The sequence below is a fragment of the Alnus glutinosa genome, chromosome 12 (genome assembly GCF_958979055.1).
Source record: "Alnus glutinosa chromosome 12, dhAlnGlut1.1, whole genome shotgun sequence".
In the NCBI taxonomy this organism is placed as follows: domain Eukaryota; kingdom Viridiplantae; phylum Streptophyta; class Magnoliopsida; order Fagales; family Betulaceae; genus Alnus; species Alnus glutinosa.
This window is the reverse complement of record NC_084897.1, coordinates 3,764,507-3,784,402: the sequence shown is the minus strand read 5'-3', so window position 1 is coordinate 3,784,402 and position 19,896 is coordinate 3,764,507. Positions and strand designations below refer to the sequence as shown.

General features: G+C 38.2%; 1 protein-coding gene, 1 long non-coding RNA gene and 1 pseudogene across 2 annotated transcripts; 1 reads left to right on the top strand and 2 right to left on the bottom strand.

Annotated features, from left to right (window-relative positions):
• Positions 1-2,354: 2,354 nt before the first annotated feature.
• On the bottom strand, positions 2,355-3,644 carry LOC133851530 (uncharacterized). Its single transcript, XM_062287971.1, has one exon. The coding sequence runs from the start codon at positions 3,642-3,644 to the stop codon at positions 2,355-2,357; it is 1,290 nt and encodes a 429-aa protein (XP_062143955.1).
• A 3,755-nt stretch (positions 3,645-7,399) lies between these two features.
• LOC133851528 (potassium transporter 5-like) lies at positions 7,400-15,628 on the top strand (annotated as a pseudogene).
• A 1,019-nt stretch (positions 15,629-16,647) lies between these two features.
• LOC133852294 (uncharacterized) lies at positions 16,648-19,205 on the bottom strand. Its single transcript, XR_009895912.1, has 4 exons — positions 18,872-19,205; positions 18,615-18,726; positions 18,284-18,379; positions 16,648-17,088 (listed from the first exon to the last, which is right to left on the bottom strand). It is a non-coding gene; the product is annotated as an uncharacterized LOC133852294 (long non-coding RNA).
• Positions 19,206-19,896: the final 691 nt, after the last annotated feature.

Here is a 19,896-nt window from a genome sequence, read left to right as displayed (position 1 = left end):
GAGGGCATAATAAGGTCGATCGCTTTGTGGCGAGACCACCAAGTATCTACCGAGCATCAACTTTCTCTGAAGGCCAAGGTTACCGGGTTCAGGAGCTAGATTTTGAGGTGTCCTGGACCGAGGATTTGGAGTCTCAAATTAAGGCCTTAAAAGAGGACATTCAGATCCGTGATCGGACCCTAGAGGCTCGAACAAGGACCTGACTTCTGCTCGGAAGCAAGCGGAAGAGGCTTGGCCCAAGCGCTTGAAAGTGAAAAGACCCTTGATCGGGTCTTGACGAACCTAACCGAGGCCAATGTGGCAAAGGCAGCTCTTTCTGCCTAGGTAGCAAAGATGCAGTCGGAGGTGGACTCACTGGCAGCTGAAAAGCATATTCTATCCAAAAAGCAAAAAGAGGCTCATGCCAGGACCAAGAAGCTTCGAAAGAAGAGCCATTATTACAAGTCAAAGTCCAAGCGCTTGAAGAAGCAACTTGCTTTGGTCCCCTGGCTCCGAGGCCTTAGCTGGGGCCGAGGATCAAACTAGGGATTTGAGAGCTTAAGGACTATGCTTCTCCACCCGGAAGTTTTCAAAGTTGATCTAGAGACCGTGACCCCCAAACTTTTCGGGATGCCGAAGACTGCCACCGACGAGCTTCAAACTTTGGGCGTGGAGTTTTTTCCGAATGTGACAGATTGGACCAACGACGCTCCCAATCCATATTGTGATGATTTGACATCCGGGCCTTCTATCTCTGACTGTACTCCCGGGAATGAAGATGCCGAGGAAGTTGAAGCTGGTGACGAAGTTGACTCGCCAGACAACCCAAACTTGTAATAATTTTTTTTTTTCGGTTGTATTTTGAACTGAAATTTTAAATTTTGCAACCGTGTTGTCATGTAACTAGAATTATTATTTTGTAATTAAAAGAGCTATTTTAATTTGAATGTGTTTTGCTTGTGTTACCGAGTTATTTCCCAATGACTTAGACAAACTTTGGAATTTGTCTGAGTCATTATCGAGGAATATGACCGGTGTGCGTGTTCCAAGTCAGTTGCGTTTCAAATTGAGTGAAAACAACACTTTGATTTGATCTGGTTTGATTTGAACTGAGTCACCCCCCAATGACTTAGACAAATTTGGGAATTTGTCTGGGTCATTACCGAGAAACATGACTGGTGCATGTGTTCCGAGTCGGTTGTGTATCAAATCGAGTGGAAACAACGCTTTTGATTTGATCTGGTTTGATTTGAACCGAGTCACCCTTCAATGACTTAGACAAATTTGGGAATTTGTCTTAGTCATTACTGAGGAACATGACCGGTGCGTGTGTTCCGAGTCGGTTGTGTTTCAAACCGAGTGGAAACAACACTTTTGATTTGATCTGGTTTGATTTGAACCGAGTCACCCCTTAATGACTTAGACAAATTTGGGAATTTGTCTGAGTCATTACCGAAGAACATGACCGGTGCGTGTATTCCGAGTCGGTTGTGTTTCAAACCGAGTGGAAACAACGCTTTTGGTTTGATCTGGTTTGATTTTATCTGGTTTAATTTGAACTGAGTCACCCCCCCAATAACTTAGACAAATTTGGGAATTTGTCCGAGTCATTACCGAGGAACATGATTGGTCCGTGTGTTCTGAGTCGGTTGTGTTTCAAACCGAGTGGAAACAACACTTTTGATTTGATCTGGTTTGATTTGAACTGAGAAATAAGCTGAATAAATTTAACCTGTACAAACTCCGAAATAATTGAATGTACTGAAAGCATAATTGGTTACAAGTGATTCACATAAAGTACTTCTTCAAATGCTCGGCATTCCATGCTCTCAGTAGTTTCCTACCAGTTGTATCGATCAGATGATATGCTCCCTTGTCGTGACATCGTATGACTTTGTATGGGCCTTCCCATTGGTGTCCGAGTTTTTCTTCAGTTGGATCTTTAGTAATCGGGCTTACATTCCTTACGCACCATGTACAAAATGGTTCGCAGTCAAACTGTTTTCCGTTGTCAGTAACAAAGGCATGTGGGATGCCGAATCAGCATATGACCGAGCTCCAAAGAAATTTTATCACGTTATCGGTGGTAAAAGTAGCGAATGCCTCGGCTTTTGCCCATTTGGTGAAATAGTCTACTGCGACAAAAAGGAATCTTCGCTTTCCTTTTGCCGGTGGCATGGGTCCGACTATGTCAACCCTCCATTTCGCGAATGGCCAGGGCGAAGTGATCAAACTGAGCTTTTCAGGGGGGTTCCTCATCACCCAAGCGAACCTTTGGCACTTGTCGCACTATCGAACCAGTCTGACCAAGTCCTTGTTCATCGTTGGCCAGTAATATCCGGCTCTTGTTGCCTTGTGTGCTAGCATCCGAGATCCTAAATGGTTCCTGCAGACCCCTTCGTGTATTTCTTTGAGCACATATTCTGCCTCCGAGTTCGTGAGACACTTGAGAAATGGCTCAGTATAACCTCTTCGATAAAGTACTCCTCCAATAAGCACGTACCGAGCTGAGTGCATTTTACCTTTCGAGACAACAACTTGTCCTCGAGTAAGGATCCTTTTTGGAGGTACTGAACAACGTCAACGGCCCATTCTGGATTGGTTGATCTTTCCTCAACTTCCATCATTTCTAACTTCGGGATGATTGAGGGTTCGGTTTGCACCACCACTTCGTTGGTGGATGTTTTGACATTGGGCTCGGTACCAAAGCCCATTTTGGAGAGGGAATAAGCCTGGACATTTTCCTCCCGAGGGATTTTTGTCATATCCGTCCTATCAAAGTTAGCCTGATATTCACGTATCTTGTTGAGATATTGGATCATCTTTTCACCTTGGCCCTCGGCAAGTCCCTGCACGTGGCTTACTACCACCTGAGAATCGCTTCTGACTTTTACGTTCTTTGCTCCCATCTCCCGGGCTATAGACAGCCCGGCCAACACGGCCTCATACTCCGCTTCATTGTTGGTGGTCACGAAATCCAGCTTGATTGTGTACCGAAAACTTTCTCCATCCGGGTTTGCAAGAGTGACATCGACTCCACTCTTCCGGTTAGCTGAGGAACCATTTACATACGCTACCCAGGTCTCCTTCTTAGGCAGTTCTTCGCTCTCGAGTGTATTACAAAATTCCAGGAGGGAGTCAGCTAGGACCTGACCCTTGATCGAAGTTCGAGGGTGGAATTCTATAGCGAATTGCCCCAGTTCTACCGACCAATTTACCAACCTGCCAGAAAGGTCTAGTTTTTGCAATATCTTTTTCAGTGGATACTCGGTCAACACCCGTATAGCATGTGCTTGAAAATATGGCCTTAGTCTCCGTGCCGAGACGATTAAGGCAAATGCCAACTTTTCGATCTGAGGGTACCTCTCTTCGGCTCCATTGAGTGCTTTGCTGGTAAAATAAACCAGTTTTTGGATACCTGAGTCTTCTCGGACCAAAGCTGAGATGACTGCCAAGGGAGATACTGCTAGGTAGAGATAAAGTATTTCTCCTTCGTCCGGACGGCTAAGGAGTGGCGGATTGTTCAAATATTCTTTTAACTTCCCGAAGGCTTCCTCGCACTCGCTATTCCATTCGAATGCTTTTTTCAAAATCTTGAAAAACGGGAGACATTTATCTGTGGATCGGGAGATGAACCGGTTTAAAGCCGCTATTCTCCCGGTCATATACTGCAGTTGCTTGGTGGTCTAACAAGATTGCATTCCTAGGACTGCACTAACCTTCTCGGGATTTGCCTCGATTCCTCTCTGCAAGACCATAAATCCCAAGAACTTCCCAAGGAGACGCTGAAAGCGCATTTGGCCGGATTGAGCTTCATCTTGTGACTCATCAGTCTCTCGAAGGTCTCCCTCAAATCTGCTATATGGCCGACGGCTCGGATGCTCTTGACGAGCAAGTCGTCAACATAGACTTCTACATTTCGTCCAATTTGATCTCGGAACATCTTATTGATGAGTCTCTAGTACGTGGCCCCAACATTTTCTAAACTGAACGGCATCATCTTGAAGCAATATAAACCTAGGTTGGTAATGAAGGAGGTTTTTTCTTGATCGGCTTCTTCCATGTGAATCTGGTTGTACCCTGAGAAGGCGTCCATGAACGTTAGGAGTTCATGCCCGGATGTAGAGTCTACTAGGAGATCGATCCGAGGCAATGGGAAACTGTCCTTGGGACATGCCCTGTTGAGATCGGTGAAATTGACGCACATTCTCCACTTCCTGGTGGTTTTTTTTTTACTAAAACCACGTTGGTCAGCCACTCTGGGTAATCTACTTCTCAAATAAACCCGGCCTCCACAAGAGCTTCTGCACCTCCTCGGCTACAGCCTGATTCCGCTCAGGAGCGAAGCTTCTTCTTCGCTGTTTGACTGGTCGATGACTCGGGTCAACCATTAGCTTGTTGACAATCATGGAAGGAGGTATCCCAGGCATGTCCTCATGGCTCCATGCAAAAACTTCTTCGTTTTGTTTAAAGAATGCTACCAAGGCCTCCTTTGAGTCACTGAGCTCGAAATCTTCTAATTCCTAGACCAGCTCCCCCAACTGTGATTGCTACTTCCCTTCATCTTTGGTCTTCTCTCCACGTCCCATAGCTTAAGGGAGCTTTTTCAAGCTAGTATTATAGCATTCTCGGGCCATCCGTTGATTTCCCTTTTCAACACCGACCCCTTCCTCGGTGGGAAATTTCATGCTCAGGTGGGGGGTTGAGGTTACAGCTTGGAGCTCATTGAGTGTTGTTCTTCCGAGGATGGCATTATAAGCCGAAGGTCGATCTATTATTAGAACCGGACCATTATAGTCCTTTGCCTTGGGTATGCTCCAACCATGACCGGGAGCTCGATCGACCAAAGCGGGAGCACCTGTTCTCCTGTGAATCTGACTAGCGAATGCCTAGCTGGGATCACTTTTCTTCGATCGATTTTCATGAGCTCAAAGGCTGACCTATAGAGGATGTCACCTGAGCTCCCCGTGTCGATTAGAATGCGGTGAATCTTGTGGTTGGCAATAGCTAAGCTTAATACCAAAACGTCAGTATGCGGGAAAGATACTCCTGCATAATTATCGTCCAAGAAGCCGATCACCTGAGCATCTCGTTTTCGGGACTTTGGAGGTTTCTGCACCGAGTACACCTTGAAATCCCTTATATGCCTTGCATATGCCTTCCGAGCCGAGCTGGACTCTCCTCCTCCTCCGAAACCCCCCGAAATCGTCTGTATTTTCGGAAGGTTTTGCTGTGGTGCTGGCCAAGCTCTGCTCTTGCTTCTTTCTCGGCCAACCCGAGGATCTGGTCTACGCTCTAGTTCTCTGGCTCTTCCCTGATCTCTTTCTCGGTCATTTCGACGATGGTTTTGATTCTGGTGGAACTGATTGTCATCTTCCCAAGGGCGGTTGCCATGCCCTGGGTCTGGTAGAATCCTTTGATTTGCAAGGAATTGGACAAGCTTCCCATTCTCTATGAAGCCTTCAACTAAGATTCTCAAGGAAATGCAGTCTTCGGTGCGGTGCACGATAGTATCGTGGAAAGCTTAATACTGATCTGCATATAGGAAATTCGGGTTTATGAATACTGGCTTGGGCTTTCGGTACATCGGGTCTCGCTTTATCTCCAGGAGAACATCCATGATGGGAGCATTGAGGGGGGTCCAGTTGTGATCTTGGAGAGACTTTTGGTCTCGCTTTGGTCAAGCCTCCTCTCCTTCCGGAACACGCCTACGTTCTTCTTTCCGGGGATCCTTTTTCTTCTTCTGACACTCGGAAGTGGACGAGTGAGTTTGCTCGGATCCCAATAGGGCTCAGAGCGTCTCCTCCTAGTTGATGTACTTCTCAGCTTTACTCATGAAGCTGTCTAGATTTTGAGGGGACTTTCAGGCTATATCAGCCATAAGAGCTCCATCCTTTCGGATTTCCTGAAAGAAGGCGCCGTATATAAAGTCATCCGTTGCTGCCTCAGCTTTGAGCCACGCCTGGTTGAATCTCATGAAAAAGTCTTTGAGAGACTCCTCGGGTCCCTGATGTAATGACATCAAGGATTCGGATGGCTTTCTCCTAACCCTCTCGGCCATGAACTGCGTTAAGAACATCCTTCCGAGGTCGTCGAAGTGACGGATGGAGTTCGGTGGAAGTTTCCTGAACCAATTGCGGGCATTACCCGAGAGGGTAAGTGGAAAGGCTCGGCATGCTACCATCTCGGGTGTTCAATGAAGGTCTATCTGAGCACGAAAATTATCCAGGTGTTCCACTGGATCTTCAAGGCCTGTATAGACAGGGATTTCCGGGATTTTGAACTTCTCGGGAAGACAAATGTTGGCCACAATCTCGATAAATGGAGAGGTAGTCTTTTGCAAAAGATTTTCGACCAGGGAAGCTTTTCCCTTATCATTCTATTGGATAGCAGTAGTCAGAACATTGAATCTCTGTTCTAACCGGGTGATCATGCCTTGAACCGCCCTTTCGACCTCGGTTTGAGGAAGGGGAAGGTGCGCGGGGATTTCTTCCTCTTGGTCGTTTCTTTCTCCGGACCCCTCAACTCGGCTGCCTCTGTATCTTTCCTCCTCCCGACGCTCTCCGATGTGACTATTACGGATCTCTTGGTTTTCTGGATCTGTGACTGTCCGGTGGAGTTCCGGAACCCGAGCCTGGAGAATGGCATTCATAGTAGCCAAATCCTCGATACTTTTGGCCATCTGCTCTATCCTCTCATTTAGCTGAGTGATTTGAGGATCGTTCAAATTTCCTTCCTTTCAGGCATTTTGATTATCCCGAGACACTCTGTTCGCTTCTGATCTAGTGTTCACCATAGCGGATTTTTGTAGAGAAACGACACAAGTCATTCCCACAGACGCCGCCAAACTGTTGAGACAGATTCCCTGTAGGTGACATGTAGATCAGTGATTCGTCAAAGTACTTCTTCTATCTGCAAACAAGAACAAACACTGCGTCAGGGGGATGCCGACAACCCCGCTCCGATGCTTAAGTAAGTGTATTGTTTGAGAGTAAATGCGCAGAGTAAGGTTATAGAGATTAATCAGCGTACCTCAATATCTGATGGGTCTCTGGTATTTATAGAGTTTTAGGAGCAGTTAATCGATTCCCTGCACATAAGGGAAACAGTAGTTGATGAAGACATGGCATTGGGCGCACGGATATTTCGGGTCCACGACCGCTTATCCCGGGTGCACGATCCTTTATGGGTGACATGCTATCGATGAGGGTTCGGACGTACGATCTGGATTGGTATCGTGCATCATGTCCTTTAGATCCCGGGTGATCCTGAGATGTAAGCGGACGCAGGTGTTACAAAGCATCCGGGTCAGTAACCCGAGCCGGGTGGTTGGGTTGAACCGGTTTTAGGCCCAAATAACAAGATTGGGCCCGGATAGATTAATCTCTCTTGAACATTTGGACCTAGTCGGGTGGACCCAATGGGCCTGGTTCTTGGGTTGGGCCTGGCACCCGAGAAGGCCAATATTCTCCCCAACAGGTACTATTTGTGATTTATCTTTGAGTTGGATTCATTAAATGGTTCTAACATATGTGGTCAAGAACTTAAATGACAAGTGAAGCTTAAATGTTCTTTGGGTGTTTAAATAGAAAACAAGAGTGTGTGTTGTTGGATTTGGTTTGGTAGATTCTTAAGTTTTAGTTCTTTTCACATTTTGTCTTTCATCATCTTTAACTTAGTGTTATTTTGCATGTTTGAACCTCAACATTTGGAACTAGGTTAAAATGAGGTTAGTTAAACAAAACACTTATTTTTGACCATTTCCTTGCGGTTACCGGTTATGCAGTTTTTCACATTTTGTCTTTCATCATCTTTAACTTAGTGTTATTTTGCATGTTTGAACCTCAACATTTGGAACTAGGTTAAAATGAGGTTAGTTAAACAAAACACTGATTTTTGACCATTTCCTTGCGGTTACCGGTTATTGCAGTTTAAAAAACCGGTTAATAACCGGGGTAACCGCAATCGGTTATTATTATTATTATTATTATTATATATACCACCTCACGGCTCAAGCTCAACGCACGCGGAAGACTTGCTAAAACCCTAATTTTCGTCTCTTTCTCTTCAGTCTTCACTTCTCTTCTTCACTGTCTTAGCACACTATCAGCCTCCAATCTCCATTCTCCACTTCTCTTCTTTCCTTTTTCTTTCTTCTTCTCTTCTTCTTTCCCTCTTCTTCTCTACTTCTCTATTGTAATCAAATCTTTCCACGCATAAGCCCAGTGCCTAGTGCCCACGCCGAGTCGCTAAATTGCCAAACCATTCTGCATCCAAGCAGTACTTTGTTTTCCTTGTGTTTGTGTTTTGTGTGTAACTGTTTACGTTGTTAGGTTATGGGTTATTGATACTTGGATTCAAGTAATTCAAATGATGTGTTTCACTAACTCTAAGTGATATTCTGTGTACTGAGCACATAGTGGGTCTTGACGTCTTAATTGTTGGGACTTTATTTGTATCATATAAAATGTTGGTCGCAGTATTCGCAGTTAAATAATGGCCTTGAGTGAACTGGTTGATTTTTTTTTATTTTTTTTTTTTGTTTATTTTTCAAAGGGATCATGATTTTTGCTTACGTTACCCAGCCAAATTTGGGATTTTTTTTTAAAATAAATAAATAAAACTTTCAACAATAAAAGAAAATCGATTATCCAGTTAATAACCAATTTAAGATAACCGAATAACCAGCGGTTGGTAAAACCGGTTGCGGTTGCAGTTGTTAAAATAAGAATAACCGGGACCCTGGTTGCGGTAGCTGTTATGAGCCAATAATAGCTACCGCAACTGGTTGTACTCCACTAACTCCTGCAAGTCCGATCCTTTTTGTGTGTTTTGTTATCTTGTCTTGAGGTTATATTCGGTCCTTTGGTTTATCTTTTTTACTCTCTGTATCGTGTACTTTCTCTCTCTAAAAGAGTGGAAGATGAAGAAGTTAAAAAAAAAAAAAAAAAAAAAAAAAAAAAAAAAGGAGAAGAAGAAGAAGAAGAGAGAGAAGAGAAGAGAGAAAAGAAAAGAAAAGAAAATAAGTGGACAACAAGAAAAGAAAAGAAAGAAGAATTCTCATTCATTCAAAAAAAAAAAAAAACAAAAAAAATCAAAAGAGGCAAGTTGCCCATATTATTTTGGCACATTGTTGGCTCATTATTTTGATCATTGTTGGTCTAATTGTTGACCCAGATCCATCTTTTGGCCTTTGTGGTATTGTTTAAAAACCCAGGCCCATAGTTGGCTTTCTTTTCAGCTTATAGTTGGCTCTTATTTTAATTTGCCCATAATTGGCCCATATTATTTTTGCATTTGTGGTATTGTTTCAAACTCATGCCCATTTTAGTCTATAATTGAGTTTGATTTTGGCTCATAGTTAGCATATTGAAGTTTAAGGCGCATTTTTTATCACCGTCACAGATCACCTCCACTCATCGCCATCAACCTTCATCGATCGTTGTCATCTCCAGATGAAGAAGAAGAATTTATTACAAACTCAAGCTTCTAGATTTCTTACACCTTGAGTTTGAGGGGAGATGTTAGGGAATATATTCTCCATATATTAGGGGATTTGATTTGAGCAATTTATTGTAATTATAATCAATCAAATCTGATTGATTGATTGATTTGTTTGTAATCAAATTTGATGGTAATCAAATCACATTGATTGATTACCATACTTATCTACTCAAATCCTCCTATAAATAGGAGTATATTGTATTGTGAAAATATCAAGTAATAAGAACATAATGTAGCCTTAGGGCTTTATCTTATAGACGTATGTCATAGACCGAACCACGTAAAGTTTCATTGTTCTTATTTTATTTATTCCGCTTTTCATTTTATATTTCTATAGCATTATCTTTTCTTTCACTTATTTTTCTTTTTCAATCCCTTACTGGTCATCAAAAAATTGATTTTCACTACCACGTCATCCAGTCGTATAACAATCCTTACACTATTCTACTAAATAGCATGAAAATCGTACTCGTCTCATTTAATGAAATTAACGTTATTCAACCTTTATAAAATATTCTATATAAAAGAGTATCATTATTCAATAAATTTGCAAAATAGTAATAATCACACCGACTGTGTTTATTCCATAAAATAATTGATCTAAGTTAGAATAAGAGTTTATATATATATATATATATATATATATATATATATATATATATATAAAAACCCGCTAACCATATTTGCGTTATGTATATCCAAAAGAATTAATTGAAGTTATGATTGAAACTTCTTACAATTGCGCATGCTTATATAGTATATGGTCTTACTATTTTTTTTATTATTATTTTTTAAACAGTTATAATCTTACTAATTAGTATACAATTAATATAAATATATATATGACTTGCGCGCGCACACTGTATATATATGTACCTTTATAATCTATGTATCCATCGGTTTAAGTTGCTCATAATACCGTGATCATAATTATACGTACACTGTATTAATGTACATATCAATAATTTTCTTTTCTTCTTCGACACAATTTCCATAACTATTGCATGGAATTAAACTAGGTAGAAGTAAATATAGTATAAGCTAGCTGCAGGTTTAACTTTAATTATTTTGTGGATGTACATATTGTTTTATTTTAGGGTTTGGGGTGGTTGGTGGCCGGTATTGCATCTAGCATTTCAGAGCATTGGAATAGTGTACGGGGACATTTGTACATCTCCTCCATATGTGTACGCCAGCACCTTCTCAAGCGGCATCATCAACCATAACGACGACATTTTGGGTGTTCTTTCTTTCTTTGATATTTTACACCCTCACCGGCCTTGATCCCTTTGGTCAAATGCGTACGTTCTTATCGTCTTACGGGCCAACGATAATGGTGACGGTACGTAAGATCTTTGACCCTGCCCTCTATCTATTTATCTATTTATTTATTTATTTTTCTAATTTAACTTTGATTACTTCTTAGTTAATCTAGAAATACGATCGAGATGCACCAATCACAGGCTATATATAATCAATCTCATCTTGTTTTACATGACAACTTATAGTATATAATTAATTAAGTGAATCTGCTCTTTGTCTTCCTCGTCATTTTTATTATTATTATAATACTAATTAAATGATTAAATTTATAATTTTTTATCAGCTTAAACTTTTAAAATACATAGTGATATAAATGATATTAGAGTAAAGATTCTAATTTTGGACATTGGCTCTGTTATTTAATCACTTTACATTTTAACTAAATATTTTACGTGTTAGACTTCAATTATTAAGAAAGAGTATTAAAATACTAATTAAATGATTAAATTCACATAATTTTATCGACTTAAATAAAATTTTGAAATTAAATTCAACATTCTAGGCTCTAGCATCTGAATATACTAAAGCCTCCCCCAACCTCAATTTTCTGCCATGCCACTTTTATTTTGGGTGTTTGTTTAATCGAAATTCCCACTTTGTTGACACTAAGTGCTACATTTTTAATCATGTTTTATAACTTTTTCAAACTTTTCAAAGAAAAAGTTAATTTTCTTCCAACTTCAATTTGCCAAAAGTCTAAAATAAAAAAATAAATAAATAAATAAAGAACAAAAGATGATAAAAAGAAGTAATAAATTTTTTACTAGCCATTGAAGTACGTGAGAGTGGAGGCACGAACTAGGGATAAGCTTGACTAGTCAGGTGATCGGGTCCTTCTATATGACGGCCGTTTCTAGAAGAAATGCCTTTGAAGAGATCAGACGGCGTCTTCTACGGCCGTCAAAAGTGCATACGTCGTCGTAGTGGAAAACTGGAAGCTCTTGGCCTCTTTTGGAAGAAAAAAACGAAGAAAATAAAGCCCTTTGTTTAATGTTATTCCATTGCACATGAAGAAAACTGGGGCTGATTATTATGTTATATTTAATTTAATTAATCTATTTTTTTTAATTACTACGCATCATATTTTAATCTAATTAATGAATAATTCAACAATAATAGTCCTTTTTCTATTGTTCATATTGTTACTCTAAAGTCTTAATTAACTTAATTAATTAATTGAATGGAATATTATTAAATACAGAAAAGCAAACGCATAAAGAAAATGACCGGAATCCGGCCGGATCTCGCCGGAATCCGGCCAAATGTGACCGGATTTGGCAGGAATTCAGACGTCGCCGGAATCCAGCGACAGCTGTATTTTCACTTGACGTAATTTTTTTCGGCCGAATCAAACGTCGAAAATATTTTACGGCGGAAATCATTTTACGTTGAAACAAACGGAGCATAAGTAAAGTTTCCCCAAAGTTCTGAGTTTAAATCTTAATTCCATAATTTACCATCTATTTTAATTATATATTTCACAGGTCGGGACTTAAATTTTTAAAATAAATGTTGATTTAACTAAAAAAAAAAAAAAAAAACCAAACCATTCTTCTTTGTTCATTTTTAATGGATTTTTCAAGTTAAGAGAGTAAATTATAGAAATATGGGAAAACCAATAATCATAATTAACGTGTGATTGAATCTCTATTTATTTATAATTAGGAGGGACATTTGCATTGTATTCTCTCATATGCCGATATGCAAAGGTGGGTTTGATCCTGAGTCAGCAAGCAGAGGATCGGGAGGTGTCGAATTTCCAGCTTGAGTTGCCGAGCAGCCGTCTAAAGAGGGCATCAAGGCTCAAGTCTAAGCTGGAAAACAGCCAGTTTGCCAAGCTCTTCCTTTTGTTCGCCACCATGCATGCTCGGCACTTCCATGGTGATTGGCGACGGCGTTCTCACTCCTTGCATCTCCGGTTTGTTTATGTTCCCATATAATTAATGGATCATTGCTCCACTAATATAATCTTAATTATAATAATTCTAGAAAGATAAAATTAAATTAAATTAAATTAAATTAAAAAAGAGAGTTTAATTTGTAGCTTATTTATTATTTATTGATATTGTACCAATAATTCAAAGCAACACTCTTCATCTTTTCCCATTTTTTCAATTTTTGTCAATTTTATCAATTCGTTAAGATTTACTGTTAAATTCTATCAAAATTTTTAAAATACATTTTAAAAAAAGATATAATTTTTTTGTTTTCAAAGACTCAGGCATGAGTATTTTTGCGATAAACGCCTAAATCCTTTTCTTTCTTTTTTTCCTATAAAAAATGAGGAGAATTTTGACAAGTTTATTTCATTGATATCTTATTCCATAACAGTACAGTACTTAAATAACAAAATACAATAAAAAAAAATATCACGAGAAACAGATTTCAACGTATATGAACTATATATATCTTAATTACTAACGTGCACTCAACTTTGATACTTAGAGTACACTCACAACAATAATAAAACAATAAAATAACTAATGTACTAAACCACTGATAAAACAATAAAAAAAAAAAAAATTAATAAACTAAATAATCTAACATATAATACTTTATAATAAACCTCCTGCCTAACAATGACTAATGTTTTTGATTATTAAGGTCATGAATACTAGGTTAGGTGTATACCAGGTTAGGTATTGTCACTTGTCAGCATGCATGTATCAATTAATGATGATTTCTTAGATTCGTACTGTTTCATTCAAGTTCTTGTTAGACTTTTGACTTGTATTATTTTCCGTCACAATTGATGGCAGTTTTGTCAGCAGTGGGAGGGATCAAGCAAGCTACGTCTGTAATGACGGACAGTAAGTCACACTTGAAACACACTTGCCATCTTTTCGGGTCCCATTTTTCTTCATTTTCTCATAATGCATGTATGCCCACTTTGACTACTAACATGTAGAAGACTGAATGTTATATATAACTGGTCCCCTTTGATTTTTTTTCTTTCTTTTTTTATTTTTTATTTTTTATTTTTATTTTTTATTTTAGATACTCTGAAACAAACAACGGGAAAAGCAAGAAAATTAGGTGAAAATGGTCCCATTTTCATTCAGAAAAAAAAAAAAGAAAAAAAGTTTTAAGTGGCGTCGACTGTGCATATAAATCATTGCACTTCGATAATTACAGCATTCATTAATCTAAAAACATGTCTAAAAAAACTTTCAGACATGGTAAATTAAAGTGTAATAAATATATAAGAAAAACGAGATGTCTTATTTGTACACACATTCATATTTAGTGTGAGACCAATACACGTGAAATGAGTTCCACATCAAATGTGAGTGTGTGTATAAAATATCTACAAATATCATTTGCCTATATATATATATATGTTTGTGCTTTAGTATTAACAATTGATCATAATACATATTCTTTTGTATACAGATATGATTGTTTGGATATCAGTTGCCATCTTGATCTTCCTATTTATGATTCAAAGATTTGGAACTGACAAAGTGGGCTATACCTTTGCTCCAATAATTTGCGTTTGGTCGCATTCATTGGAGGCATTGGCATTTACAATTTCATCAAGTTTGATCCAACTATTATCAAGGCCATAAATCCAAAATACATCGTTCAATATTTCCAAAGGAACAAAAAAGAAGCATGGATATCCCTTGGTGGCATTGTGCTTGCCATAACAGGTTAAGGTTTGCTCGCTACCTATATAATTAATCATATATTTGGATAACTTGGAGAATCTAGCTAGCTAGTAAAGGATCGGAGTGGGAGTTGATGAAATGAAATCATGCATGCATGCAGGAACTGAAGCCTTATTTGCCGGCCACTTCACAGTTCGGTCGATACAAATAAGCATGTGTTCCCTCACATACGCAGCACTCGTGTTTGCATACACTGGTCAGGCTGCCTTCCTTCGCAAGAACTTGAACCTTGTTGCAGATACCTTCTTCGAGTCAATACCAGGTCAAATATATTCATAGGAAAACTTCACTTATACGGTTAAACCCATTCCAAGTATATATAAGTGTTTTTGCAATCATAATTTTAAAGTTTAAAAATTTGCAAGCTCCGTATTTCATGTTTTAGCCGATTTTAATTTTACCATTTTCACTTTTTTTTTTTTTTTTTGGGTTGAATTTTCCAAGATTTATTGTTTACAACCACAATCTTTAATTGTGTAGAATTCTGATTGAGAAAGCCACTTGTGATGCAGGTCCTTTGTACTGGCCAGTGTTTGTTGTAGCCGTATTGGCAGCCATTATAGCTAGTCAATCTATGATTTCAGGAACTTTCTCTATAATCCAACAATCCTTGTCATTGGAGTGTTTCCCTCGTGTGAAAATTGTGCATACATCGGTTAAGTATGAAGGACAAGTTTACATACCGGAAATCAATTACCTTCTTATGCTGGCTTGTGTAGGGGTCACTTTAGGATTCAGAAGCACCGCAAGGATTGGCAATGCATACGGTAATTAATTAGCAATTTGAGATACTTATCTTTTTATATGAATTTTCAGTTAAAAAAACCATTGAAGCTAATGAGTACGTACTTTCTTGGTATACAGGGATAGCAGTGGTATTTGTCATGACTCTCACGTCTTCCTTTCTCGTACTAATCATGATCATGATATGGAAAACCCACATACTTCTCATTATCTCCTATGCTCTTGTCATTGGCACTGTGGAGCTTCTGTATTTAAGCTCGGTGCTCTACAAATTCGACCAAGGAGGATATCTTCCGCCAGCCTTCGCCGCAGCACTAATGACTATTATGTACGTTTCGAACGATGTGTATAGAAGAAAGTATTACTATCATAATGCATGTATGCCCACTTTGACTACTGAGTTGTAGACGAAAAATTGATTATTAAATTCTCTATGATTTGCCTAGCTAGGTTGTAGGTATATATGGTTATAAATGCAAGGCTCGATCTTTCAATCGAGAAGACTGCATGTTATATATAACTGGTTCCCTTTGATTATTTTTTTTCTTTTTTTCTTTTTTTTTGATATTTTGAAACAAACAACAGGAAAGCATGAAAACTAGGAGGATATGGTCTAATTTTAATTTTGAGACAAAATAAAATAAAATAAAACCACAGGTGGCATCGATGTATATAAATTATTGCACTTTGATAATTACAGCATTCATTAATCTAAAAACTTTCAGACATGGTCAATTAAAGTGCAATAAATACATAGAAAGGCGAAGTGTGTTATTTGTACACACAGTCACATTTGGTGTGAGATCCATGCACATAAAAAAAAATTTCGGTGATACTATGTTGGTAATGATAGAGAATATGACTGTGATACCTTGTTAGAGAAGATAATTATGGAGAAACAAAGCAGTTATAGAAGCATCAATAAGATACGATTGAAGTTTTAAGTAAATAAATCACAACCATTCTTTAAGTAAATAGAAATTTCTTTAGAGCTAGGAATTCTTATGTTTTGATGGAAATTATTTAATGCTACCTTGTTAGAGATATTCTTTAATGCCATGCTCACCCTTATTACAGAACCTGCATAGCGAAAAGCTTCATGCCAATATAAAACCCAAGGAAGAAAATATAAATCTCAACTTGAATCAACTACCCTACACTCTTATGGCTATAGCAAGAGATACATTAAGGAGTTTTAGTGAGAAGCACCTAGGCATTTAGAAATTATCGTGAAGCTTTGTCACTGACAAAAGCGCTGGGCAGTAATAAGATAATTTCATCAGAAGATTGGGAAATTGAGAATGCAGAGTTCTTATTAACCTCCATCATCGCAGCAGAGAAATCAGAGAGATTATCTCCAGCTGATTTTGTAGAAGGCAAAAGGCTAGCAGGAAGGACCTGCTCTACACTGCTCTCATGGCCGGGAAACAAATAAAGGAACATAATATCAGATAATGAGAAGAATCCAAATTATATACAACTCAAATAAAGTCGTGTTATGATTGCTATCGTGGCTAGCCTCTCTTTATATGACTATCAAGTTCCACAAATTTTCTGCCACTGTGTCCAATGTCTCTAAAATATCAAAGCTGATTCTAAGGAACTAATGAAGGTCAACACATACGTCAAATACCAAGCATTAGTTTCACTCCAAAACAAAAACATTCTACCATTAAAAAAAATTAAAAAAAATTTTAAAAAGAAAGTACAGAACCCTTGAATGTTTCACAGCAAACAGAGATCATATCTTGAATAAGATGTATATGGAGCCACATGCTTTCTGCCATGTTACAAAGAACACCACCATGCCTTAATGCTCTAGCTGCTGTCTCAAAAAAAGGCTTCTCCACAAGCTCCTGTGCAGGACCTATATCAAAAAAAGGAACCCCATGGTGAGGTTTTGGTTAATAATATCAAACCTGATAAGCAACAGATTTTCAAAAATTAAAAAAGAACTACAGAAAACAAAAGGAAATCAAAGCTTTCAGCATTTCCTAAACGATCTGACTGCATATTTCAGATTTCAGGCAAACCATGTCTTTTTTTAAAGAAATTTCATGACACAAATAAATAAATGCTTATACATCCACCTTAGAAACTAATCTGCAGTAGCAATCCATTCTGAATGTGGAATGAATCGTAACAAATAAAAAAACTACAACATACCCACAGGATCTGATGAATCGACAATGATAGCATCATACTTCCCTTTGGGTGCATGTCCAAGAAAATCAGCAGTTGTCAAAAATAAAACGTATGGCACACAACCTTACACCCAGGTCGATTCAACAGAAACCAAAAAAGGGAAAAAAGCAATCCCACTATTTTGAACATACCATCACCAATATTAAGGTGAATGCGACTTATGCGAGGATCCTCAAAGCCAACAGCTAACTCAGGAAAAAACTTTTCAGATACCTAAACGGCTAAACTAAAAGAAACCAAGCCAATCAGTTCATTAAAATATATATATATATATATCAGCATCACGTAATACTATCAAACTTGTTTGACCATTATTTTCAAACTTACAAATACATACGTATTTTATTGACCCATTTCATCAATAAATAAAACAAAGAATATGCACAAAAAATAAAAAAGCCACAAGTGAGCTGAAATCTACAGAAAACTTAACCTAATTAAGAGCAGTGACTTCAAAACCATGATTTTCAAATGAAATTACAGTTTTGGGGGACAGAATTGAACAAAAAGGAAGATGAGCAATCATCTCCTGGTAGGCGCATTCATCTTTCTCCGTCTGTTGAACAATGCCATCCGGTACAAACACTTTCCCATATAGGTGGTTGCAATGATTGGTTAGTGTAGATGTTTGGCTTGTATAGGTTCTTCTAGGAGTATAGAAGAAACAATTCTACTCATATTTGAAAACCCATTTGAAGTGGATTCAAAAATTTCAATCCAACAAAAAAATCATCAAAAAATAAATGTAATCAAGCATTCCAACACTCAATAGACAATTACTACTAATAATCCTCATAACAACAACAATAGCCACATCAACCATTCAGAAAAACTAACACAAATCACAGCCAAAATACCTCTGGATCCAACTGTCAAGGATCGTTGTTCTTCCAAACCGGAGCACCGGAGTTGATAGTCCAGAAGGGTGAATTGTAAGCACTTGAGGGACGGTACTGCACTCATAAAAAAACCACACAAACATCATATTCAGCAATAGCTCTTAGCTAACCAAAAATATTACTATCCAACAAAATCACTACCCGAAACGATAAAATGAACTATTTTTTAATTTTTTTTTTTTAAGAAAAAATTGATCAAAATTCAAGCTCAGAAGAATTACAAATTTGGAATTCAAAGCTATCAAACGACGATGGAATAGGATTCGAAATCGAACCCAAGATGGAGTACCTTGTAGGAATCCATGGCGCCAGGCGAAAGAGAAATACAGAGAGAGAGATCGAGAGGACGTTCAGTTTGACAGAAATTGCCGTGGAAATCAGAGCGTTATGTTCATAAATTTCTGAGCAAAAGCAAAAACCAAGATGAGTGTAGAAATTTCTATAAAATATTAAAAAAACCACCAAATCATACGAAACTCCAAATCCACGAACAAAAAAAATCAACCAAAAAAAAAAAAAACACTAGAAAAAAAATAAAAGTCTTACAGGGAGGATTAAGCTGGAGCCCCTGTGAGGCTGTGAGCGCAAAGAAACCAAGAAACCATGAAAGATGTTCTTGGCGTCTATGAACGTAAAGAACGTTTCTTGGAGAAATGGGTCGAATACGAAGGAAGGCAAAAATCCAGCTCTCTGGCTCTACATACGATTGGATATGAAAGGCCTGAGCAAAGATTTTCATCTCCATCCCTTGGCCGGCGCGATTTGTGGATGGATTTGGTAGACAAATCGTCCTTCGGTATGGTGGGTATCGGAGGGAAAAATTGAGAGAAATTTGAAAAAATTTTGACATCCGTCGAAGAAGAAAGAAGTCGCTGGAAGTAGAAGAAAGGAGGGTGAAATGTCTACAAAACCAAGAAAATATCTGATTTGTATGAAAAACGAATAAGGGCAAAATCGTAAACATGCTCTGAGTGAAAAGACCAAAATATTCCTTAAAAACACTCGGCTCTTTGAAAACTCAAATGGCAAATCGGTAATTTTAATTAAAAGACCAAAATATCCAGCCAATTTTTCAGCCAACTGTAGGGCAGACAAGGGCAAATTAGTAATGTGGAAATCGAAGGAAATACGAAAAGACAAAAATATTCCTATCTGAAGTAGTAATTTTCGAAAACCAACAAAATGTTGAAAGACAAAATACTAGAAAGCTGAAGCGTAAAGAGTAATTTCACGGGAGTGTAAGAAAAATTTACTGTTCACACGTTCAAATAAATTAGTATTGTGCGAAGGCCTCCACCGCTTATTATATATCTCTAGAGTAAAGATATATATATACAGGGCAGTCGAAAGGGGCACATACCCCCTTCAACCTCTAAATTTTTTTCGTAGTCCCGATAGATTTTTCTCGGATGTCTTGGCTGCCTACCCTTAACAACTCATCAAGGGACATCTACATTAGATTGACAAAGCTTTTTTAAAACTAAGAAAACCAGAGTTCAGTCTTTCATGCTTTTACTATTTTAGATCGTCAAGCTTCAGACATTTTTAGGTTAAAAGGTCCTGACTCTTAA